This window comes from Lytechinus pictus, chromosome 5 (assembly GCF_037042905.1).
Source record: "Lytechinus pictus isolate F3 Inbred chromosome 5, Lp3.0, whole genome shotgun sequence".
NCBI classification, from domain to species: domain Eukaryota; kingdom Metazoa; phylum Echinodermata; class Echinoidea; order Temnopleuroida; family Toxopneustidae; genus Lytechinus; species Lytechinus pictus.
In genome coordinates this window covers 17,077,173-17,104,723 of record NC_087249.1, presented here as the reverse complement: position 1 = coordinate 17,104,723, position 27,551 = coordinate 17,077,173, and the positions used below count along the sequence as shown (strand labels likewise).

The 27,551-nt window shown below is 37.4% G+C and overlaps 1 protein-coding gene across 1 annotated transcript; it reads right to left on the bottom strand.

Moving 5' to 3' along the window:
* Positions 1–380: 380 nt before the first annotated feature.
* LOC129262344 (uncharacterized) lies at positions 381–26,282 on the bottom strand. The gene is made up of 14 exons (XM_064099930.1): positions 25,986–26,282; positions 18,527–21,202; positions 16,078–16,111; positions 14,720–14,808; positions 13,980–14,056; positions 12,875–12,960; positions 11,652–11,706; positions 11,210–11,279; positions 9,807–9,854; positions 6,776–7,001; positions 5,731–5,794; positions 4,272–4,400; positions 3,280–3,375; positions 381–2,682 (listed from the first exon to the last, which is right to left on the bottom strand). Exons 2-14 carry the CDS (start codon positions 21,132–21,134, stop codon positions 2,575–2,577), a joined length of 3,690 nt encoding a protein of 1,229 aa, XP_063956000.1. The 5' UTR covers positions 21,135–21,202; positions 25,986–26,282; the 3' UTR covers positions 381–2,574.
* Between the last annotated feature and the right edge of the window lie 1,269 nt (positions 26,283–27,551).

Below are 27,551 nucleotides of genomic sequence, written 5' to 3'. Positions count from 1 at the left end.
GTTTCAGACTCTAACACGGTTATGGGATCAATAAATTTGTCTAAAGATTGGCCTCATTTAATCATAAATTCAACATTGAGTTTCTCTTATTGCACTTATAAAATAAAGAAGGAATGGCTATATATAGAAACTTATCCCAAGTGGGCAGAAACCCTCATTAAAATGTCATAATTCTGTTTTTTCGCAGATCAACCAGATCTTTTCCTCAAAGCTGCATATATGTAACAAACATAATGAGGACACAAACATACAATGCAGTGTCTGGACCTGAAGCTGTGGAAAACTCACCCATTAATTTTCGGTATTAAACTGGGACGAAAATTTGGCAGTTCTTTGACAATTTTTTTTTTTGTATTTCAGATAACAACACTAGTACATCATAAGTTCAGCATGCTAGAACTACACTGTAAAGGGATGGGAAGAGTGTGTCCATAAGCATGAAAGAATAATATTTCAGATTATAACAAATAATTAATAATGTGTGATTGAGTTTCAGAAATTTCAGTCTGAGTATCCAGGGGGCCAACCGCGTAGCCAGGATTTCATTTTGGAGGGGGCGGTAAATGCACGCGAAGCGTGCCAACACTTACAGAGCGCGCGAAGCGCGCTCCCTAGGGGGTGGGTGCTAGGGGGCGAAGCGCGAATCTTTTGGTGTTTCATAAATTAAAATGAAAAGGAGCCGTCTCTCCCGTCTCTAGTACCTATATATCAGCTCCAATTCAGTTGACTATATTGTGATTTTGAACCTTGTTTTAAAAAAAGATTGTGAACGCACAAAAAAGGAATACAATGGAGGAAATTTTATACGAATTTTATACCTTCCTCTTTTTAAATTAGGAACCTGTTTGCCCCCAAAATTATGGTTGTTTAGTAATGAGCTGAAAAGCGGGAGAAGTTGACTTTATGGAGGTGACGGCAGAAATTGATATAAAGATTTCACCCGCCCGGAGCCAACCCGACCAGAAGTTGCGCGATCAATTTAAAAAAAAAGATAACTTCATATACTTCGGCCTAACCTTACTCTAATTCCATGCCCTTATGTATACATTTGAACTTTAACTGGCAAGAAACACATATAGCTGAGGTGGAAAAACAAGGTTAGAGAAAGGGTGGGGGGAAAAATGGAGGTCTTCAATATTGTCATTTAACCGCGCACAGCGCGGAAGCAAAATTCATATATAAATCTAGAGCAAGAATGAAGGAGTTTCTCTTTTGAGAAAAAAAACACATAGCTAACTTTCTTCCCTTTCCTCCTTTTCATTTTCTCCTCTCTTTTTTCCTTTTTTTTTTCTTTTTGGGGACGTTTTGGGGGGGGCGACCGCCCCCACCGCCCCCCCCCCTGGCTACGCGCCTGCAGGGGGCTGTTTCGTGAAGCCGTTCAAAAGTTACAAATGAGTTTACGAATGACTGGTGACTCTTTGTGTTAAATGATAAGCATACAATTTTCTCTGGTGTTGATTTAGCTCCCAAGTCACTCGTAAAGTCAACCACAACTTACAAACAGCTACATGAAACATCCACCAGATGTGTGATAAGGGGTAGTATTCATGAAAGCAAAAATATATATACATCTTACATCTGACTGAAGTATGTTTTTATTATTTCATAAATTATTCACGGAGATGTACTTCAACAGTGTCATGATATGCTATTCTGAAAACCACAAGTCACTGCTACATGCATGGTAAGACTCTGTAAAGGAGCTAATTATTTCTATTTTTAAGAACCTATGTTAAGCCTTTACGGATATACCTCTAGTGAGATAAATCCAGGGGAAAAAATCTTACAGGGGCTTGGGGTGATCTCGTCTCTGAAATGCACAAAAGAGCCCTGAGTTTTTGTTAAAGCCCCGGAAAATCCCTATTTATTACAATGTTAAAGCTTACTCAATGTTGCAAATCTATGCAACTGAATTTTTTTTTAAAGCCCCGGAAAATCCCTAATTATTACAATGTTAAAGCTTATTCAATGTTGCAAATTTATGCAACTGATTCTTTTTAAAGCCCCGTAAAATCCCTATTTATTAAAATGTTAAAGCTTATTCAATGATTGCAAATTCATGCTACTGAATTTTTTTTTAAGCCCCAGAAAATCCCTATCTATTACAATGTTAAGCTTATTCAATGTTGCAAATTTGTGCATATGGTTTGTGAAAATTAGCCCCTGAAAATTAATAATCATACTTTTTTGGCCTGGATACACATCCATCCATGAATGTAAGGGAAAGCTTTAACTGAGAGAAGGCTTAAACTTGCTGCTCACTATGCAATCTGATGTGACCTCATTTTTTAACATATGATATTTTGCATTAAATATGAAAATTCAAAAAGGTAACTTTGATCTTCAATACTTTATACATGTGTAGGCTGTAATGCTTGCATCATATGCCATTAAATATTTTTCAAAAAATCAGATTACAAACAGATATCATTTTGAAGCTTCCAAAGCTGCCAAGTGAGATTCTCCTCTTATTTATTTCAGCGGTCAGCAATTGCTGAGACCATACCTTGACCAATCGGTACTGCTATGGTGAGCGAATGTCCTCAATTAAGTACAAACCAATACATGTTATGATCACCCAATGTCCAGATCTCTTGCAACCTGTAGACCATCCGTATGAACGAGTTCTTCGGCTTCTTCTTCTCCAACCTTATTAGCCTTCTGGTATGCAAAATTAAGAGCCTGAGACGAAACATAAATAAGACACAAGATTTTTAAGAATAATAAAATATATATATTCTCAATAATAATAATGATAATATGCAACATTTTTTAGCGCTGTAATACAATGTTTCTCTAAGCACTGCATAGCCTGATCCTGATACCCTGATCAGGCACTCAAGTATTCAAGAAATTCCTTCCTACTTGGTACACATTTGCTACATGTACAAGTACACCTGGGTGGTGAGTGGCAATGTAGATATACATGTAAATACCTAAATAAAGGACATAAGTGCTGCAGTGGGATTTGAACCCCAGACCTTGTGGTTCAAGTTTCAGAGACTAATCCACTGAGCCACAACTCCTCTCTTCTCATTTTCTTGGGAATAACTAATGCTTCTTATCCACAAAATTATCTATATATCATTTAATAAATGATCTGAAAAATTATCACAATGTTACTTTTACAGTCATCGACTATCAAACATAAAACACAATTTGAAAATGAGTGATAATTTGAATAAAAGGTAAATGAATAGAACAACCTAATAAATGCATCGTCGAATACAAAATGAATCAAACAAATACATGAGAGAAGAGAATTATTTTGAATACTACCTCAGGAAGAGCAACATCCATGATGTACTGAGGACTAGACTTTAGAGATTCCTCAATGGTAAGAACATCCTTCAAGTGCCTCATAATTTCATGTCGCTAAATAAGAAAACAGAAACAGACACATGTACTTTAAAGCGATGTTAAAGCCTTTTTTTATTTGGTCAATCCCCCAAAAGTGAATGTCACTACTCAAATTCTTCATGCCCTAAAAAGCCTGTACCCAATGACTGTACAGATTTGGGAATAACAAGAAAAGCAGAGTTTGACAACACAAAAGTGTATTTACATTTAAATTGTAATGAGCTGCAGAACAATTAATTGGAGACCCATTCTCTCTTGTATTGCAAGCCCATAAACAAGGACAAAATATCAAAAAAGAGAAAAATACCTTTCTACACAACCATATGGACAAACCAGGGAAGTGTCACTTCCCTGGACAAACTGTCACAAATATAGGAACATATGGTCATTATTGGTGATTGGTGTGTGTGTTCTTTCCTCAGAATGGGGACTGTCCCTTGTTGTTGAGTCAGAGGCATGGGGAATTCCCCTCTCCTCAATATCAACATGAATGCAGACTAAAGGCACTGTCACATCATTCCATGCAAACCTTGGGTTTGACGTGCAGGAGACTATTTTGATTGCAGGCAGGTTGCCCGCATTGACAGTATCTCACACGTATCTTGCATGCAGTTGCCTGCAGGAGCATACTCAAGTCTAATTTGCCAGCAGAAGAGTTTTGAACATGCTCAAATCTTTGTTGTGGGCGAGCTGCGGGTGACTGCCAGCAACTCAACCACAAGGCTTGCACGGAACGATGTGACAGGGACTAAGAGATTAGATAAGAGAAGAAATTGCATCAACATTTTTTGCCTGACAAGTTGTCAGGCAGTTCCTATGATTACTTGCAGATAAAACAGGACTTGTTGGATAAAACATCCAAAGAATCTTTTTTAGAAATGCTCCCCCGAAGAAATGGGTGATTTTCTTACCTTCTCCTCACTGATGAGTGCTCCAAAGGACCCCCTTAGCAGTCTTCCTTTATCAATGGGTTTATTGGACAGAAACCATTGGTGTCTCAGACTTGCCACTTTTCCATGTTGGATACTGACCAAGTATTCCTATGGTGAAATATAAAAGGACAGTCGGGGTAACAATCTAGAAATGAGTTTGAACAGAATTCAAGAAATGACCAACCAAATTGTTTGCATGTATAAATTGAGAATATGTGCCAAATGATTATGGTAGAAAATGTGCAATTGCAGAGAAATTAAGAGACCAAGCATGCTATTCCAACCAGGGTTCCGTAACACAAAGGTTAGCAATTAATCGTACGCTTGAATTCACAATTGATTGTACATTGTAGTCAAATGCAATTAATCATAGAAAAAATGTTCTATGATCATTGCTAAGCTTTGTGTTACAAGCCTCTGATGTCCGGACTTTTTCCACACAATACATTGTCCGCTCATTAGACAAGGTGGTTCACGAACGAGTGAGATGAGATGGTAGAATGGTAGCAACAAGAAGTGGATGCCATCAAAATCACTTTCTTGAATTTTATTTTTGCCCAACATTTAAATTAATCCAAGGGCCAATAAATGCCATTGCTTGGGATGTCCTATTGCCTTTCTGTTGGAATTGGATATCGTTTGTGCTCATTTTTAATGTTTCCAACTGTGTGCTGTAATATATATATATATACATGTGCCCGAAAGAAAAGAGGCTTTGCCCTACAATATCAAAATTGCAGCAGTGTATACAGTTTTAAGAATACCTTTTATTTCTCTTTTTTAGCAACCTATTAAATTTGTATCAATTGTAAGATTGTATTGCAAATATTTTCTTGCAACACTCCCTTTAGTTACCATAATTGCCTTTTATGCAACTAGGGCCAGGAATACTATACATGTAGTTATTGATCATCATTATTTGATGGGAGCTTTCAGTGCAAGCTTGCATTGATGAGAATGAATAGACAGGTCACTCTGCCTAAGTCTAATCTTTTGGGCATACAGAAAACTGTTCAACTTGGGCAAAATTTGACTAAGAAGATGTTATTACTACATGATTCTGGTCTGGGGGCATTGTGGGGTAGTGGTTACGACTCTCGTCTTTCAATCAGAGGGGTGTAGGCTTGAATCCCAGCCATGACGTGTTTTCCTTCAGCAAGAAATTTGCCCACATTGTGCTGCATTCAACCTGGGTGAGGTGAATGGGTACCCGGCAGAATTAATTCCTTAAATGCACCAAGCACTATTAGCAACTGGAGCTATAGCCAGGGTAGTATATAGTGTGCGCCATTGAATAGCCAACCAGATAATCGGCACCTCATAAATTCTATATATTATCATTAAATAATGCTTGAAGATAGGCAATTATTAAACTTATGGAAGGTCGATTTTTTTTCTCTCAATATTCATTGTTCATCATTCATGTAGTTTTACCTACCTTTGCCTCTTGGCTTCTCATGAGTCCTAGAAGACGTTTCTCTTTGCGTTGCCACTTCCTTTTCCTATAGATGGATAGATAATTCACAGTTACATATAAATGCCAGTTCTGTTGTGGTAACAATCTCAAAATCAGTTTGAATAGAAACTAATATAATTATAACCCAAGAGTTTGCATGTATAATTGAGAAAGTATAATGGAGAATTATAAATCAGAGGTTGGACTGGAAATTAAGAAATATAACCAGATAATGTTGGATGAATAATTCCCACTATTAAAATACTTTCAAATGAATGCCTGGTATATTTTCTTATATCTCGTCTGTAAGTTTGAATGATAAATCTTGGTAATCTTGTCTTTCAGTTGATCTGCATCCCTATTCTGGCCAAAATTCGTTCAGCGATTGCACTTGGCAGAATTTGATGAGTGTCTGCCCAGTTTGTAAACAAGGGTTGCCAAGAAGAGTCAGCTCACTTTTCAGTATGTCCCAAACACAGCAAAAGCTTCTAATATTGACCTATTTTTTTTCAACCCTTTTTCCTCTTTTGTACAGAAGGGTACACCTAGCCACCTCTTAATTCATAAAGCATACATTTTTTTTTTAAATAAACATAGTGGCTCAGCCCCAATGAAAACCAAACTTGAAATCAAGCATTCAGGGGAACAAGAGGAATGACGATGGTGACAACAATTATAATGGCAATGACTTTTTTATGACTATGATGATGATGATGAAGATGATAGCAAAGACTACGACACGGACGACGATGATGAAAACAAGGATGATGATAGCTGATGATGATGATAATGATGAAAACTATGATGATGATGATAATAATGTTGATGGTGATGATGATGTTGATGGTGATGATGTTGGTATTGATGATGATGATGATGATGACAGATGAAGATGGTGGTGATGATGAAACAAGGACTACAAGGATGATAATTATAAAGATGATAATGTGATGATGATGTGATGATGATGATGATATGATGATGATGATGATGATGGCAATCATAATGATGATGATGACCAACTTACAATTTTGTCGCTTCTTTGGGGTCTCTGTGGAAGATGTTCCTATCAATGCTCAATCTATCTTTCAGGCTCTGATCCCCCTCATCATAGTCATCGTCGATATCATCAACGGTACAATGGCTGGTCCTTGAGTAGTTTAAGGAATCTTCTTGGATGTTGTGACCGACCCTGAGGAGGGGGGATGAAGGGGATAACTCACAAGGCGATGGGGGCGGAGAATCGGGGTACGCTGTTAGAGAAAGAGAACATAACAAAAAGTGAAACTGACAAATTATTAAGTAAAAAGTTACAAAGCTACAAAGTACAAACAGTGCAAGTTTTATACATTTTTACTTTTGCCATCTTGAGTAGTTTGCTCGCGAAAAATAACAAAATTAGCAGGTTTTTAAAATAGGCTTTATGTGTTTCTCTCTGGGCTGAATTCTGTGACAGCATATATGGTGTCAGGAGATTTCTGAAACATAGTTTTCTACATAAAAGGTAAACTAATTTCTAGACTTCCAGATAACAAATTTGTTCTGTTTTGTTTGTTTACAACTTGCATAGGAAAATAACTCTGACAATATTTATCATTCTATTTCATTTCAATTTCAATCAAAGTTTCATTTATTCATATACCGTAAGTAACGTACTATAAACCGCACCCGTGGATTAACCGCACCCCCAACTTTGGACAAAAAAAAAAAAAAAACCTCACATTTATATTTGAGGTACTAAGAAACAAAAACTAAGTTAAAGATTTCAAAGTATCCAAAGAGATTACCGGTATGTGGAAATCTGCTGTTCTTGATCAATTCATCTACAAATGTTAGCAAGGAAGAAAGGTCCCGACAATATAGGCCACTTACACACTCACTCACCTCACAGTCACAGTGTACACACACACAGCACTGCCGTTCTTGTACAATGCAAACTACGATACGGTACCACTACCAGTACATCTTATCAAATAATGATCTGTGTCTTTCCCGGCGTAGGAGGAAGAAACATTCACATTTCTTGCATCACAAACTCACAATCACTTTCAGAATTTGTCTAGCATTCGATGTCTTAGCATGAATTTTGGATACGGGAATCTTACAAGAAGGTTCAAGAAACAAAGAAATTGGCATTTTTTACAGTTGTTTTTAAGGCTTCGTGCCGTCTCTCTCGTGCGTGGTGTACATGGTATCTTATGAAAAGCAAACGGGAAAGAAAAAATAAGCTGGCGCGAAACGGGACTTTTGAGGGGATCGAGGGTTAAAATGAATAGCGCCAGCTTAAGTCGCACTATAACCACAATACAACGCAAGCTAGCTCAGCTCACTCAACTCTCGCGTTCGCTCAGCTGTGATAAAATATTACCGAGTATGCTTGGCGTCTCTTTGAAAGGGAACTCTGCTGCTTTGAACCGAGAATAAAGTCGAAATTAGTGTCATGAAGGTGGGTGCGTTTGTTATGGACAATATTTGATAAGATCGTAATAATCGCTTCTCATTACCCGCGGCTCATACCCCTCTAAACGACATTGCCCTGGGCGGCTACGCCCGGCCACTCGATGTGTTGTGAACTGGCAGACGTCTTACATGTTCGGGAGGGGTTACGACGGGCTGGCTCTGACCCGTCACCGTGGATAAACCGCACCCCCGACTTTTGCTTCTATCCCGCCGAGAAAAAGGTGCGGTTAATAGACCGTTACTTACGGTATGTATAAAACCACAATATACCTCAGAGCATACTGTATAAAGGAACTTCTGATTTTCTAATATTTTTCACTATTAACAATGGCCTTATACGTTCTGCACATGTCAATGAAGAAAACAGAACATGACGTTTAGAAATACAAAAGAACGCAGAATTAGCATTTTAGGAAACAGGAAACCGGAGACTTCACATTTTGACTACTATTTTATTGCTCCAGTTCACACCATTTTCACACAAAGCATTAATAATCACTTGGTTTTCATTTCACACAAATTTCACCATTGTAATGCCAGTGATCTCATTAATTGCACTGGGTCTTGCCATTAAGAGTATGCTCAAAGGCACTTGAAAGATGGTGACAACCTGGGCAGTATGAAACTACACTTCTTCAAAGAAATGAAAGTAAAACTCCCTGCTGGGTGAGAAATTAGAGGAATATGATATGAGCTTTCAAGATCTTTTCATGTTTGATTCAGGAAGAATATGATTGTAATTATAAAGATGCGATGCAGGCTCTAAGATTGTGTGTAGTCCCATCCATTCATTTGTCTGTGTGAATCTTGGCAGACTTGAGCTAATTTCTTATCATTGCCCAGATTCTTACAGTATATACATGTACATCGTTGGTGCATTTTAATCAATATTTTCAATCGTTTTGAGCCATTTATTTCTCATGACTGTTACAACACAGAGGCAATGAAACAAATAATTTGATTAAAACATCAAAGAAATCTAGTACGAAATAAAAAAGTGATAAAAAAATCATATTATAAAGTTTATCATTAAAATGAGAAAAGACAGTATACAGCTAATGTAATTGTTTTGAGATGAAAGGGAGAGAGACCACTCAGATGCAAGAGTGTGGGGGCATTGTGGTCTAGAGTTTTGACTCGCCTTTCAATCAGATGGTCATTGGTTCAAATCCAAACCATGGCAGGTCTTCCTTCAGCAAGAAATGTATCCACAGAGATGAATAGGTACCCAGCAGATTTAATTCCTTGAATGCACAGCGTCGGAAATGGCAGCTCAAGCTAAAGCCGGGGTGATAGTGAACTGGGACTAAGAACATATTATTCTAGAAAGATGGCCCTATACATGTACATACATGTAAACGCCTATTCATGGAGGTGCTATGATTGAGTGGTCCAAGACATCTGACGAGACACATGAAAGTCCAGGGTTCAATCCCCGGTCACCGCACCTGTGCCCGTGAGCAAGAAATTTATTTGACAGTGCTCCTTTATCCTGCATTCAAATAAATGGAAATGCTATATGCATTCTTGGTAACTATGTGCGCACTTGTTTGTTTTTGTTGTTTTTTTAATATTAAGAATTAAGAGGAAATACACACCTTCACTAGGCTTGAAGAAGTCTTCATGGGAATTCACTTTTCCTAGACCTGTAGAATGAGACAAAGTCAGGTCAATCAGCATGTGTCTATCTTTTGAGACAACACAAATCTTCTCAATTTAGTATTAAAAAATGACTTTAAAAAGAAGACATAAATTATGCATGCAATGTATGTTCTGGCCCTTCAAAAATTACTTCTCCTCACCCACTCAGCCAATTATTCAAACTATAAGGCTTTGCAAGAAACTGACATACAATTGCAAACCAATTATAAGTCCCTAAATTCAATTAACTCAACAAATTTGTGTTTAATCAAAGGACTTGCAGTTGATTTTTGGACCTACGCTTCATTTTGGAATTAACGTGGTTAGTGCAACGCCCCATTAGAAAAAGGTTGACTTGAGCGGACTTTATTGTACATTAACCCACTGCTATAATAGCATCCTCCTTTGGCACATCATTCTCTGTATGCTACTCTCCACCCGGGTATTACAGTTCCTAAGATATTGCATTTGAAAGCCAAAACCAATGCATTTTTATTGACTTATGACCTTCGCTGTTACCTCTTCCACCCCACAGCTAATAAAGTGACAAGATAGTGAGGATACCCATAATGGACCTAGCCATATTTCATGAACTTTCAAGAAAATATGTTCATCAGTCCTTCATATATTACATTTTGAACAAATGAATGTTTAGAATGGAAGAACATCCCCCCCAACAGAGAAAGCATTTCATGGGGGCTCAGTGCGATTTTGCCCTCAAAATGCTCAAAAGAGCAAATAAAAATAAGAACCTACAAAATCCCCATCCATTGCAGTGTTAAAGCTTATAAATCTGATGTTGCAGATTTACACAGAAGGTTGTGAAAAGGGTTTACTTCCAAAGCCGTCTAATGCCAATCCGTCCAATTGCCAACTTGTCTACTATCATTCGGTCTACCATCAGTTCGTCTACTATCCACATGGTCTAATTGCCAATTCGTCCACTCACCATTCCGTCTAATAACCAGTTGGTCCAATAGCCATTTAGTCCATATACCATTTGGTCTAATTGGACTAAGTGTTGATTGTACAAAATGAATGTACACGAAATGGATATGAGACCAACTGGTTATGAGACGAAATGGTCATAGACGAAATGGTGATAAGACCAAATGATGATTGGACCATATGGTTATTTGACGAAATGGTTGTTAGACGAAATGTTGATGGACGGAATGGCATTAGACTAAATGAAAGTAGACTATGTGGTGAGTGGACTCATGAAAAGTAGCAACAAAAAAAAATTTGAATACAATTTTTTGCCTCCCTCCAAACTTGCTATCAGAACTTTTCTAAGAGGAGGCCCATCCAAATCAATGCAAAACCAACTGGAGGGTTAAAAGACATACCATAAACTCACCTATTTTCATGATAAAGTCATTCGCTATCTGGACGGCTGTGTGGAAATCAGTTACCCCTTTCCCCCTTTCCTGTGAAAACAAATTCATGTTACAAGGCACTTTAGAGATAATTATGCAGTAAATTTTTATTCCGAGAGGTTGCAATGACATAATATCATATTCTACAGTAGGAGTGGCAAAGTGTAGATTGGCATCTTATAGGCTGCTAATGTTGCAGTGGGATTTGAACACATGACTTGCTGATTACAAGGACTGAGTCTGAACCACTGCACTTAAATTCTTCCCTTATGACATGTAACCATACTGGGTTTAGCTTAGCTAGTTGGCATTGACTTTATAAATGGGATGAATTGACAATTTGGCCAGATGCACAAAAGTTATGGATAAAGTCAATTATTTGACTTTTCATAGTGAGTGACAAAATAAAATATTTATACTCACTAGGTATTCTTCTTTTTCTCTACAGTTATAAGGCTTCAGGCATCGGGAAGATTTCCTGTAAATTAAAGAGAACAAAATAAACAAGTGGAGCGCATCTGGCAGTCTCACCTGCATTACACAATTTAATATAGCAGCAGTGCTGACTTTGAAAATGACTATAGAATAATTCACAAAAAACACCATTCATAAAATACTAGTTCACTGACCCTTAAATGACATTTGACCTTAATCGTGTGACCAAAGACTTGTGCAAGACAATCAGTGATACTTGATTATCCTTATGTCCACATTTCATGAACTAGATCCATAAACTTTCAAAGATATGATGGCAATTCAACAAATACCCCCAACATGGCCAAACTTCATTGACCTTGGTCATGTGACCTGAAACTCACACAGGAAGTCCACTGATGCTTGATTACTCTTATGTCCAAGTTTCATGAACTAGATCCATAAAAACCTAACCTTGGTTAAAGATTTTGTTTTGATTCCCCCAACATAATCTTAGTTCATTGACCTTAAATGACCTTTGACCTTGGTCATGTGACCTGAAACTTGCATGAGATATTCAGTTATACTTGATTACTCTTTATGTCTAAGTTTCAGGAACCAGATCCATAACATTCAAAGTTATGATGGAAATCAACAAATACCCCCAACATGCCCAAAGTTCATTGACCCTAAATGACCTTTGAACTATGTGCATATATTCTACTGCGCTGTAATTTAGAGCTTATGAAATGCCTGAAAACATATTAAGAAAAAATAATGTAAGGGGATTAGTTGAAAAGATAGGTTTTCAGTCTACATTTTAACCAAATAAAACATTTTAACCAAATAATAAATAACGTCTCTATTGAAAAACCTCTTGATTTTTAATTACCGGCTTCGACTCAACCCCTGCTCATACCCCTTTAAGTTGTCAAATCTGCTCAAAAGCTATTCAAACCAAACATTTTTCACACACACAATTATGATATTCAAGACTTCACTTTCAATAACTTAATCTTCAATTCGTTCATTCAAAGGGTCTCTACGAACAAAACAAAACACATATCATGCTCAGGTTTCACAACACTTATTTATCAATTGCCACAATTTCAATTACATATCAATAACAGACAGCAAATCAAACTTTTTATGGTTCATATGGTTTTTATACCTTGCAATTGATATCATGAAACCGGAGATTGGATTGGCTGTGCGAAACTGATGATACTCACGCTTGAAAGTACTGTTCTTTCGTTTGGTGAGTCTTGAAGACGGTGTAGACTCGTCTCGACACGTTCTCTCCAGCTACTTCAATTACCTGCCATGAGGAACAATAAACATACACAAACAATGCTATTTGTATTTGATGTTTAATGTGAACTGCAACCATTACTTTTCATGAAAACTATCACTTTAAGCACTACATTTTATACACATGTAGTGATTAAAAGAGGTTTTACATAAAAAACTAGGACATTTTCAAGTAAATTACAAAAATCATCGAATAAGAATAAAAAACATTAAACTATTTCATATCCTTCTCATAATAACTGTTTTAGGGTAGGCCTATTCACATTCACAGAATATAGTGATGAATTCGAAGTGACATTCTTATTTATTATATTTTATTTTTATGGGGTGGGGAGAGATTTACCAAAACAAATACGCTTAAAGGTAATCTGTAGAAGTTCAGAATTCCAGCTACATGTACATAGTGCTGAGGTTTGTTCCAAGGTCTAATGAGTACATGTATACATGCATATCAAACCCACTTTGCATTACCAGATTGTTGCAATGAATCTGAGAAAATTCCTGGTTAAAAACCCTTGCATCTCAAAATTGAAAAGTTTGAGGACAGTTCAGAAAGAGCTTGATTTTTTAGATTTATGATGGGAGTAGCAGCCCTCTTCTTTTGAAGAGATCTTTACAGAAACAAAGAGATAGTTTTTACACTTCATGAGGTTGCCACCATTTCTGAATTTCCAAATAAACTCTAATTCTGGGCTGTCTTCAATTTTTGTTTTATAATTTTGAGATACCACACCAGGGCCCCGTCTTACAAAGAGTCACGATTGATCCCATCAGTGTCATATTTTTTTCTACAGGAAATTTGCACTACGTCCTTTGTAAACAAAGAGAAGCATACTGAATTTTCAAGAAAACAATGAATGCATGAATAGACATCATAACTAGAAAATATTTTGAACAAACATGCATAATAGATGTTGACGTTGCTGGCCGTCCATAGTTGTGATTGATTGGATAAAGCGCAACTCTTTGTAAGACGGGGCCCTGGTTTTCAGTAATATAAATCAAGCGTTTTATTTTTCTACTTACAACTGAAGGCCACCTTAGCTTGTCTTTTGGATCCTGGGCCCATACCACATCACTAATGCTGAAGGCAGGTGGAAGATCTAGAAATAGGAAACATCACTATATCACAAACTGTCTGTTACTATCTATCTTGAAAACAGAAAGTCAAAAAGGGGCCTAAGCTTTCGATCCTAGCAGAATCTTCGTCGGAGGCAAAATGACCAATCTTGAAAACATTGTAAATGTAGCCAAACTAAAATATTGGAGATAACGAAGTACATGTACATTATTATAAAGTACATACTACTATTCAGTCAATATTCACTTTACTAGTCCACAAATCAGCCATTTTGAAGCATATTTGCCAATTTGAGGATGAGAAGGGCCTCTTAAGCGTCCATAACTTGCTTATTTCACAACCGATTTTGAAGAAACTTGTTTTAAATTGTTCCTCTCATTTTACTCTTTCCAATATTGCTTCTCCTCTTGGGTTTGGTTTCCTTTAACATGATATTTTTACCCCGGCTTTAGATGGGCAGCCTAGCCGCTCAAGCATTCGAGGAATTTCTTCCTTCCAGGTACCCATTTACTACATCTGGGAGGAGAACAGCAAATGTAAATAAATGCCTTGCCAATGGACGGGAGTGCTGCAGTGGGATTTGAACCCTGGACCGCGTGGTTCACTTTTAAAAAAATGCATCAATGAAAGATGACCATTCATACACTTATAAGGCTTAAAATAAGTTGAATTGGGTCCAGGTTACCTTTGGTTTTGGAGTCTGGTGTAAGTACCGGATTAATGAGTTCATCGTCATCAACTCCACTGTCCTCATCATGAGATGCATACTCCGGTCTGAGAAAATATCAAACATAAAAGAATTCAGTGGTAGGTTTTGTGTATGTTGAAATGTCTATAACGACCACCTGCGTACAAAAACAGTACAATGTATGTAAATAGTGCTCCTTGGGAGTTCTCTATGTACAGGTTTCACTGTATTGCCAGAACCTGTCTATAAACACCATTTGCTCATATAGACCATATTTCTTGTCTGTGTATGGTGACCTTGGGGGTGGGAGTGGGGGTTTGCATATTCTGAGTATTAACAGTACTTAGGCCTAACTTCATTTGAAATATATTGGTGAAAAAAACTGGTGAATTGAAGGCATGATGTTGTTAAGGCTGTGTACAAAGAAAGAAATTGTAGTTATATGTACTTCGTACCAGTTGATACAACGATCAGAGGTTAATGTACATCTTTTTTTAACACTTCAATTCAATATCAAAACCTACATACTACATGTACATAAGCATTTCCACGAATCAATGCAAATAGAATGAGGAACTTTGAATATAATGGAAACATTTAATCCAGTTTTATCATCTTGAAATCATAATCCATACTGTGAATGGCATTATTGAGTTCTACATGTAAGTTCAAGGGGACAAAATTTCACATCCTCCATGTGCACAAGAAAACTCCAAAGATTAAAGTTCAGATTTAGAAGAATGACAATTTTGCAAAAATTTGTTTCTAGAATTCTTGTTCATTTCTACACCTCATGATTTGATTTAGGTGTATATTGAACAAATAAGAAAGTCCAATAAATACTGGTATGTTTGCCCAGTGATAAAATGGTTGTAGGGTTATTACCTTCAATACCTAATATTGTGACATGCAGTCATGCATGCACCAAGCTCCCTTTTCTAAAGGAGTAGCCATATTTTCAATAAAAGCCACAAGCCTAAAAGAGAAAATGCATGTAGCCATCAACAACTAATAATTCACTGGACCCCCTGGTTACAAACACAATTGCTTAATCTGAGATTAAAGCAATACATCTATTTGGAAACTGTACATAGACACATTAGGGACCTCATTCATGTACATGTACAAATCTAGTTCATGTTCATTCAAAGAGCTTCAGACATTTCTTTTGTTTTTTCTTTCTTTCAAAATGAAGGAATATCATTTGTATTGAATTCCTTTTCACTATGTTTTTTGTCATAAGTGGCATTATGAATTGAAGAACTTAACTCTGTATCTCATATTTCTCAGAATCAAACGTTCCCTTTAATTTTTCATGATTTCAAGAGTTTTCAAAAGCTGGATTAAATTCCTACCTGATCATGTCTATATTCTGCCCTGGGTTTGGGTCTGAAAAAAAAAGACAAGATAAATTTGATCAAACAATAGTACTTGAAGTCTAATGGTACACTAACTGTCCAACTTTCAGTTTCACAAAGCAGCTCTAGATAATTCAAAAATTGGCACAGTATACATGTACATGTACACTGTAGAGCATACGAACCCAAACCTAGATACATATATACTGTATTGAAGCCAGCAGAAAAGCGTTTGATAATTATCATGTATTTAGCACTTCAATGTGCATCATTCAAGAAAAAATGAATAAAACAAGGAAACACATCATGGATACACTATCCTGGTGGGTGTTTCATAAAGCTGTTCGTAAGCTAAGAGCGACTTTAAGAACGACTGGTGATCCTTTCTTGTGGTAAATGGTAGATTCATTGGCGATGGTTTAGAGCGTAAAAAGGATCACCAGTCGTTCTTAAAGTCGCTCTTAACTTACGAACAGCTTTATGAAACGGACGCCTGGTATGTTCATTCATCAAATTTGACAATATTTCACATTGAAAAACAATTACTAATGAAAACAAACCTTCAGGTAAGCTCATTCTTGGTTTCCTGTGTTATCAAGAATCAAGAATGAAGTATTTGTTTCCTGTTTTCTTTCTAAATGTATTTCTTTCCTTTGTGTCTGTTATTCAGACAATGAAATAATTTTTGATATTCACTGAACTACATGTACACATACATTATTGTGATACCTGCCACACATAATTCAAAATTGAATCTGATAACATCTAAAGTCTTGCAAATAAGCTGTACAATACCGTAATATTTTGAATTTATATTGTAATTTCTGTAAATTTCTTGATTGTTTTGTTTATTCCTTATTTTTTATTTCATTGTTTTTTTAATTGTAAAGCATCTGTAATTCAGCTTTTAAGCTGTGATCACATGTTTTTGATAAATCTTGAAATCTACAGTAGTGCTAAAAAGTTAGTGAACCCTATCAGAAAATGCACTGAGTGTTGACAACACTACAATGTTTGGCAAGCCCAGAGAAACTAACTTTATTGAATGTGATATTTTATCACCTGACTTTAATAACAATTAAATATCTAAGATATGGCAGAACTTGAACACTTGAAATATGTTCGTTTTCTGGTGGGGTTCACTAACTTTCAGCACACGATACATGTATGAGTGTATATTATTTGGATACTTGCCACCTGAATTCAATATAAACAACGTAAAATGTAAATTATTGGAACATTCAAATGATAACAGAATACAAAATCTAGCAAGATATCTGTACATCCTGTATTCACTCTACAGGAAAAAAATGAAACCTCAAGAACAAATTAAAAACAAGATTTCTATGAGCAATTTTTGTAGAAAGTACACGTTGATGGAAGAACTAGGACTGAAGACTATTCTACTTATATGCCCAATTGATCCTTTGTCTGACAGAATGTCCAGATGACATTCTTTGGCTTCGATTGGCAGAGAAGCACAGGTGTCTGACTGCTACTATGATAACTGATGGATAAAACAAGACTTTGTGCGATATCCAACAATCGACTAACATGATGAAACACTCCCCCTTTTTTTACCCACTCTTTTACTGTCCAACTACCAACAGGTGGACTAGAATTTGATAGCAGATTTTTCTGAAAATGGAAGTACGACTGTCCAAAACACAATTACAGTACATGTATTAAACCAGATCCCCCCCTAGTCTGCAGGCATAGACCCTGATTGGAATTTGATCAACAAGTGGGTCTCCATGCAAACATAGCAGACTATACCCCCCCCCCCCCCTCCCCCCACCTTTGTAAGGTAACAATAACATGAAGATATTTCAATACTGCTCTGACAACTTTTGCATTGTACCACAATTAAAGATAATCCCTCCAACAACAAAATCTTACCGACATCACACGTAATCTGTACAAGATATGCCATGCAGTATTAATTTGTAAAGGTTACATGTGACTTTATGCATGCCTGGTGACTCCTACGATGTACCGGACTTAATAACATTTTAGAACAGTATTCCAATTGTGAATAAAGTTAGGCATAACTTATGAACAGCTTTAGGAAACACCACCAGGGAATGAACAAGTCACTGAGCTAATGTTTGTTGGGTTTTCGTTTTTGCGATTTTTTTTTTTTTTTTGGGGGGGAGGGGAAGGAGGAAGGGGAAGAGGGGAGTTGGTTAGGGTATATTACTTTTGAATCAAAGTATAGTTACATGTACATGTAAGAACCCCCAAATAATGTACATTCTTGTACATTGTACTTTACATCTGCATACATACACATAGTCATCAAGGAAACAAGTAAATTTGATAGTTCCCATCTTTCTGCTCATAGTGCAGTTGTAAAAAGCAATTTATTTAAATGGCTCCGATGAAAATATGTAGTGTACATGTAGATAATTCACTGTATAAAGTCCACTATTACGTGTCAACTCACCTCTGCTCTGATTTGGTTCATCTGATGTCTTCACAGGATCATCACCTTCTGGGGAGCACTCCTGGAACTTCCGCTTCCTAGCCGGTCTAACCTTGGGTGGCCTGCCCCTCCTCTTCTTAGAACTAACCATCTGATCAGCCTGGACGGATTCTTGATTCTCCTTGGGAGATGGTGGTGAGGTGGACTCGGAGACTCTTTTCAAAGCAGATTCAGAAGCGGCAGTCAGGTCTCTGATCATATCGCTGGCAGATTTTTTGCTGTTGGCTCTACGCCGCCGAGCTCTGTAGATAGGTCTCTTCTCCGGAGGTGTTGGTCCGTCTACATTTTCATTACTTTCAGGCACTTCTTTCTTTTCAGGCACCAACTCAGGGACTGTCTCTGGGGAGGTTTCCACTGAAGCATTAGCAGATGGTTTGTCCAGTTTATCCATCACATCCTTCGCAGTCTCAAACTGCCTCTGCTTTCTGGGTCGTTTACACACCCTACTACTTCCTCTATGTGTTCTTATCAGGGCCTTCTCTTCCCTTAGATTGTCACTTTCACCCTGCTCATTGCTCACCAGTATTATTTCATTCTGTTTCTCTGATGATCTTGGACTTCTTCTCTGCCTCTTTGACGTTTTAAGAACATCGTGACAAGGAGAGTTCGCTTCAACACGAGGTTCATTCATGTCGGTTTCTTTGAATTGATCTTCTTTAGGCGTCAACTTCTCCCACTCATGATCTCCTTTAGGTTCAGGGATTGCCAAGTCTATTCTCTCCCTAAGAGTATTGTCAACATTCAACTGATCTCCTTCCCCTGCTTCTGAAATATCTTCCAAATTCTGATAAACAGATTCCTTGCATCTAGCATCTAACAAAGGACATATGGGAGGACCAATAAATATTTGACTACTAACTGGTTCATAATCTTTATCGTCTATTTCAGGAATAGCAGTTCCATCCAAGATTTCACCGTGGCCACCTTCACTCATCAAAGCTGGCCTTCTTTCCTTTCGATGTACTGGACCTATCCCTACCTCTTTGCCTACATGTGACTTGTTGTTCTCGTCACTTTCAAAGTAATTCATTTCATTCTGGATGCTTCCCTCATCTCTATCACAATCTATTCTTGTCCTACTTTCTCGTGAAGTTTGCTTTGATGTAGATGAACAATTTTCTTCTTTGTCCCATTCTACATCTTCACACATTGTCTTTGAATCCTTGCAACGGGCAACCACCGACTTTGAAGGTGTTTTAGACTTACGTGTAGATTTACGAATAAACATGTATCCATTCTTTTTCCTCCTTCTTTTTCTTCTGGTTTTAAGCGAATTAACATTACCCTCGGATGCATCAATGTTTTGGCATTCTGTTTTCCCATCTTCAGAAACATTACGATCAATAGGGATCTCTGATTCAGACAGCCTTTGGTGTTCAAGGTTTGTGAAAGCTTCATTCTTTTCAACATTTAAATTTCTCAATCCAAAAGATGTCTGAGCATAAGCATCACAAGTTCTCTCCAAATCATCACCCTCGGATGCATCAATGTTTTGGCACTCTGTTTTCCCATCTTCAGAAACATTACGATCAATAGGGATCTCTGATTCAGACAGCCTTTGGTGTTCAAGGTTTGTGAAAGCTTCATTCTTTTCAACATTTAAATTTCTCAATCCAAAAGATGTCTGAGCATAAGCATCACAAGTTCTCTCCAAATCATCACCCTCGGATGCATCAATGTTTTGGCACTCTGTTTTCCCATCTTCAGAAACATTACGATCAATAGGGATCTCTGATTCAGACAGTCTTTGGTGTTCAAGGTTAGTGAAAGCTTCATTGTTTTCAACATTTAAATCTCTCAATTCACAAGATGTCTTGGTATAAGCATCACAAGTTCTCTCCAAATCATCACCCAACACTGCTTCATACCTTGACAAATGCTCAGTTACACTCGCTACTGAAGAGGATACATTGTCCACATTTCTCTTATCTGTGGTCATTTCAGGAATGCATTCTGCTTTGCCAGACTCTCCTAACGAATTGTCTTCACAGTCTATGGCCAACTCGCATTTCGATTTCGGGTCTGCAATTTTGGGAGAAGAATCAACACTCTTCAATTCATGTCCAACATGAATCTCTGGGTCATCATCGTCATCACTGCATTCATCCACCCAGGCGCAACTAGAATCTAAGGTAAAATCTATTGATTCAGTGTCCCAGAGCTCATTCTCTATCACATCCCTCACCAACCCTTTGGAGCTATCCATATTCTGATGAGCATCCACAAAGTCTAGGTCATCCGACTGCTTCTCACAGCTCATTAAATTGGCAATAGGAAGTGATATTTCTTCTTCTCTCTCATGTCCTGTTTCAATCGCATCTTCAACATGATATCCATCAGGTTTTTCAACTGGTACTTGGATGTCTGTGGGAGTACAGGGCTGGGCAGCATTATTGAATTCAGGCGGAACTTGTCCTGTTTCACTTGCATCTTCAACATGATATCCGTGAATGTTTTCAACTGGTACTTGGACGTCTGTGGGAGTACAAGGCTGGTCAGCAGTGTCCAATTCAGGTGGAACTTGACCCACATAGATTGGTCTGTCATCATCAAAGGCTGTGCCTTCCATGTCTATAGGAATCTCATAATACCAGTGCTGTCAATCCTACTTGAAGGTGGCCAGGTACATCTGCAAGTCTGAAAATGATAAATTACAACAAAATAAGTCGTTCGAATATGAAATCAAACATGAGAAAATTTATGTATACAATAAAGGTGAACAGAGCTCTGTCAAGTCTGATATATCAAAGATCTACATGTATTTTATCTAAATATTATAAACAAGATTGTCGCTAAGGCGAGCACATAATACGCCCCCCTGTAAAGTGGAAAATGGAGAACTTGTTCAAGCAAGAAAAGTGGAAGGTGTCGACTTCACCTTTGACCTTCTGACCTCAAAATCAATAGAATTCATGGAATCCATGCTAGTATCATACACATCAAATTATATGAGCCTAGGTTAAGTAAGAATGAAGATATCACATTTACATGGACTGCAGAAGGGTAAGATGAAAACCTGTCACTGTGACCTTGACCTTTGACCTCAAATATCAATAGGCTTCCTGGGATCTAAAGCTGGTATCATATCTCCAAATTATATGAGCCTACATGTAGGTTAAGTTAAACTTAAGTTATCGCGTTTACCGGTACAAGGACTGCAGAGGGGTAAGATGAAAACAGGTCACTGTGACCTTGACCTTTGACCTTTTGACCTCAAAATCAATAGGATTCCTGGGATCCATGCTAGTATTACTGTATACACACCAAATTATATGAGACTAGTTTTTATATGAGACGAGTTTTAATCAAAAATTTTGATCTTGATTTGAAATAGAGGTAATAAGAATTTGAAAATGTCCACTTTTACTTAGATTTGCCAATAGATACACAGCGAGTGGTGCTTGTGTGAATTTATGGGAATTTCCTAGTTTTAACAAATGTGTCCAAATTATCACTAAAATCACTGTTTAGGGTTAGTAAATCTAGGAAATCTGCAAAAAAATCCATGTTCATAAGTTTGCTCATAAATGGCCATGTGTCATGAGGTCGCCTAGACCAAAAGCTTCGGACTCTGTTTTATTGGTTGTTCCACTGAACTCTGTTGGCTCCACTAACCAATTACAGAGACCGAAGTTCTAACTCGATCTGTACAGGGACTCAATTAAGTTCGGATAAACCAGGGAAGTGAAGTTGCGCAACAGCCGAAGTAAGTCAAGTGTGTTTTTGGTCCTTTTAAGTTTATTTTTTCCTGTTTTGGTGTATTTCAGGCCAAAACGGAATAATAATTGGTCCAGTTCTTTTCATATATCTTTATGAAAGAAAGACAAAAATCGATGAGCCCTGTCAGGGGGATTTTTCATTTTAACCACTGGCGGCTGCACGATCGCGAGCCGTCTGTGTACGAGGAGAAATAAAAATTTAAAAATGTTGAAAAACTCCTCGAAACAGATGGCTGCCAGCTGTCTAGAGGTCGCCCACCAAAAAGGGTGGTGCTGTTACATATTTTGGTTAATTTGTTGAGTTATTGCTAAACATTTTCTAAACCAAAGTACATGTAGTTCTATGAACAAGTTATAAAGCTGAATCTATTGGCTAATAATCTCAAAAGTTTCATTGCTCTAGGATTTAAATAGAACTTGAGTTACACGTCTTTAAAGACGGAGAACCAGGGGTGGTGCCGGAAGCGGTGCCACCTGTACAAAGTCAATGGGGATTCTCAATATTTTGTGTTATTTTGGGGAAAACGTTAATATTTTTCGGAAAACTTTACTTTCAACTGCAAATTTGGTACCGCATCAAATTAAAGCTAGAATTCTTCTTTACTGTTAATTGATTGAAAAACATGTTTGGCAATGTAATTGTCATGTTGTTTTTTTACAAGAAATAAGGTCAAAAACATTGAAACAGATAAATATCAAAATTTTCATTTTTCACAACAATTCTTCCATATCGACACATATTTTCTTTCGCTATTCTTAATTTCAAATGTAGCTTTTGTATAAAAAAACAGAAAATGTGATTGCTATAATTCTAAAGGATGAAAGTGACACTTGGTTTTGTTACATATCAAACGATACAAGGTCAAATGACACAGTTCAGAGACATTCAGACTTACAATGTGTCAGGGAATAATTTTGCTTTACAAATTTGAATAGCATTTTTGGTCATAAGAGAAAAGCTCTCAACTATTATGTACAGTCCTATGTACATGCTTTACAAAAGACGTCTTTCAAAATGTAGAGCAAATTGCGAGGCGATACCAGGAAAATTATTCCCTGTATACATGTGAAGAATCTTTGAAGTATTACATGTATTTGGTCTAATGTTATCATTTTTTTGGTTTTATATCTTAAATCAGAAGAACACAGCAGATATACCTATCATGTATTGGTAATGCAGGCAAAAATAGCACACACAACTATATACATTTCTTTATTTTATTAGTTGATTTAGAAGTATTTTTTTTACCACAAAGTCATAAACCCAATAAAATTATACATTGTTAGAAAGGTCCGAGTCTGTAGTGTACATAAATGTGATTATTTTGGTCATTGGGTGACTATACAAATTATCATAATCACAATTATACGATTAAAAAAATTATCAATACTTTTCTATTCAACGCAATTTTTTTTCAAAAATTGAACTCCCGACTAGAATTTAAAAGTGGGTCTTTAAAGTTTAATATCACTGACACTCACATGGTTCATGGTTCATTTATTTCTTCTTTCACAACATTTGTACATAACAAACAACATCATAAAAAAAATACTTTCTTAAGTACATCGATTGTCATGCACACTTAAAATCTATAAATAGAAATCATACATGTATGTCATGAAAGAGGAAGAGACCTTCAAGAAGCTGAACTTGTCAAAGCAAGGTCCCCCAAAAGAAAGAGAATACATGGCATAACATTTTAACTAGTTTAAGAGAGATAAGAGGTAAAAATTACCCAGAAAAAAAATAAAACAAAACTGCATAAAATTATGTGAGGGGTGAGGGAATATTTACAAAGGAGATTTTGATATCTACAACGGGAAAAGGTAAGAGCAGGGGGATGAAGGATGGAAAGGGAGAGAAAAGTGGACACAAAACAATGGAACAAGAAAAGTGAAAGGCTAACGAAAGAAGGTCCCTTGCCTAGTCCCAGGTAGGGGATAGGAAGATAGAAAGAAAAGGAGTGAGATAGAGAAAGAGAAAACAAACAAAGTCACAAGAGGAAAGTCGGAAATTTGGTTAAATGAATATTGAAGGGCCAGCTTGGAAAAGTAGGGGATAGACAACAGAACTAAGAAAATAATAATAAAAGTTAAGAACCAGGTCATATGACATTGCATTTTATATGCATTAAAATATTGTAAACATAATTACTCAGTGAAAGCAATTTCAGTTTGCGTTAAAAAACAGAGACACTGACAGAACAAGTTACATCAATAGGAAGAGAATTCGCACCAGCAAGTCAGATCTAGCAGATAGGCTCTAGATCTATATTAGATCTTACTTATCAGCTTATGTAAGATCTAATATCATCTAAAACCTATGATCTGTTAGATCTGAATTACCGGTATTTAATATTGGTGTGAGCGATATTAAGCCAGGACCCAAGTTTTAAATCCTAGTCGGGACTCTGGACTCACTGCCACTGGAGTTTGCAATTGTTCCTCACAATTTACACTAACCCAGGGAGCTCCGGCCTGAAGCGGGCTGGAGCCCAGGTGTCGACCATGCAAAACGAGGGAGACACGGGACTGGGATAGATTGGGGTCTCAATAGTAATCTTAATAAAATGTGGAAACAGAAATTATGCGCTTACCACGATTATATGGATGGTCCATCGTGACACACAAATCCTGACATCGAGGCACAGACTGGAACCTAAAAAAAAAAAAATATAGCCTCGGTCTCGATCTGCCATTTTGTTTTGAATTTTGAAAGAAGGAGAGGTATCGCGACAGAACTTTCCTTTTTTTTTAGGTTCCACTTCCAGTCTGTGCCTCGATGTCAGGATTTGTGTGTCACGATGGACCATCCATAAAATTTTTTAAAATTAAATTAAATAAGATTTAGATTAATAAATTTAGTATATTGTGAAGATTTTGGCGTGTTTCATTCTCTCACATTCGTGTGATGAGTGAAAACGTCAAAATTCATTATGAAATGACATGCGTTGTGCGAGGTTAGTACAACTATTGAACTAACTAACCTCGCATGCTTGTGTGAGTGGTCACGATCGACGATAGACCTAGGCTTATCCATATAATCGTGGTACATGTATTGTAAGTCACTAAGTCAAGTGCATAATTTTGGTTTCCACATTTTATTAAGATTACTAACGGTATTGTCTTTGAGACCCCAATCTACCCCATTGTCTCCCTCGTTTTGAACGGTCAACTCCTGGGCTCCCTGTGTTAAATTTACACATGATTTTAGACCTAAACTCTAGTCTAACTTAGAATAGATCTACATTAAAAACTTTTGAAATATTATCAGAATATCAACAAGGGGCACATAACTTAAGCATGATATTGTACGTCTCAACATCCAAGTACCGTAAATCCAACTCCAAGTAAGAAAGAAAGTAATAATAAAATCACAGACATTTGTTCAAAACAAACAGCATTTGCACACACAAGTGCCAAGATCAAGAACTGGCTCACTCACACGTACCGTACCGCCTACCGGTATTGCGAGGTTAAACCTGCGGCTTCGGAAAAACAAAACTTGTTTTGTGCCTTTTGTGGTTTACTGGTTAGCTATTTATTTGTTACTTTGTCTTTGGTTCCGACCAAGGCTTTATTTTAATCTTATTTTAGTTACATAATCACTCAAAATATGATTCGCTTACGATTTAGCAAAACAAAATACCGTACTTTACCAGAATACAAGTTTGAATAGTTATTTTAAAGTTCTAACTTACAGACTAACGTTAGACATCACACCATCATCAGAGTATCAGACATCGACGCGAACTTGACTTCGAGCTTCCTGAACGAACCGGTACGGGATTTGATTTGCATTGGCCCCGTCTGTCCTCCTAGCGATAGCCGGTCGGGCGGCTGGCGGGTTGAACGTGGGGGTCTAACACGGTCTAACATGACCGAATTCCACTGAACTGGAAATTCAGTGGTCTGTAAAAGCTATCCGGACCGCGCGCGCATCCGGACCACTGCAAGGGTACCGTACTGGCATTTTTTCAACAATAGATGGCGATTATGTGGTTGGCTGGTGGTGGTCCGCATCAACTCCGGTTTTCGCCGTCGGTTACACTGCGTAATTCCGAAGGTTCGTAATTCCGAAATTGCCTATACCTCAATGTTCCTTAATCCGAAAACGTAAAAGGGTTCGATAATCCGAAAACGAAATAAGGTTCATTGTTCCGAAGGTTCGTTAATCCGAAAACGAAATAAGGTTCATTGTTCCGAAGGTTCGTTAATCCGAAAACAAAATAAGGTTCGTTGTTCCGAAGGTTCAGTAGTCCGAAAACGAAATAAGGTTCGTTAATCATTTCGTTTTCGGACTAATGAACCTTTGGAATTACGACTCTTATTTCGTTTTCGGATTAACGAACCTTCGGAATTACGAAAGTACCTTCGGAATAACCGAACCTTCGGAAAACGAAGCTTTGGAATTACGAATGTATGCGGGGGGGCTTCAGCCCCCCACTTTTTTCCAAAACCGTAAAAATGACCATATGATTGTGATTTTTTGCATGATCAGCCCCCCCCCCCTACTTTTGACTCAGCCCCCCACTTTGAAAACCATTCCCCGGGGCCGGCCCCTGGCCGTGACCTCACCCACGGCCCCCTGGACCTCACCCTATCGAAAAAAAAGTACTTCACAATACTAGAGACATGGGGAGGTAGGGTAACTCAGGGAGCAAGGTCGGCGATTTTTTTTTCTTTTAAATTTTTTTATCGGATTTATTTGATTTAAATCAGATTATTTTTTTTTTATTCATATCGGGGTTTTTTAACAATATTTTCTAAAACAAAGTGGAAACACCAAAAATATAACCCTTACACTGAAATAATTTTCAAAATAATACATTTGACGACTAAAATTATTATTAATTTATTTCATAATTAAATCCAGTCAAAATAGAATTTGTATGGAATATGTAAGTCATGACGAAGATGCTGTTTCTGCATCCTCTCGTTTGGGTATTGTATTTAGCTTCTATACCAGAAGCGGATCTAGAGGGGGGGTTGGGGGGGTTGCAACCCCCCCAAAAAAAAAAAATCCGGGGACCATTTTTTTAAATCTTATCTTAATTTTACAAATTTTCATGGGGGTTAATTTGGCAACGACCTCTATACCAAAAAGAGTGGTGTTTTAGATGCAAGAAAACGCCATTTTCACACACAGATTTTCAAAAATTTTCCCTACTGTGGGAGGGGGGACACCCCCCTCCCACACCCTCCCCCCTCGCTCGCTCCGCTCGCTTGGATTCGGTCGCTACGCTCCCTCGCATACCACCCCAACC

Bases quoted from the DNA above. Each gene is read 5' to 3' on its own strand.
- LOC129262344 (XM_064099930.1), bottom strand. From the start codon at position 21,134: ATGGAAGGCACAGCCTTTGATGATGACAGACCAATCTATGTGGGTCAA. The intron at 14,809-16,077 runs GTAGGAATTTAA...ATATTTTCTCAG, and splicing joins CAGAATATAGACATGATCAG to ACCGGAGTATGCATCTCATG. The intron at 9,855-11,209 runs GTGAGTTTATGG...CTCATTCTACAG, and splicing joins TGACTTTATCATGAAAATAG to GTCTAGGAAAAGTGAATTCC.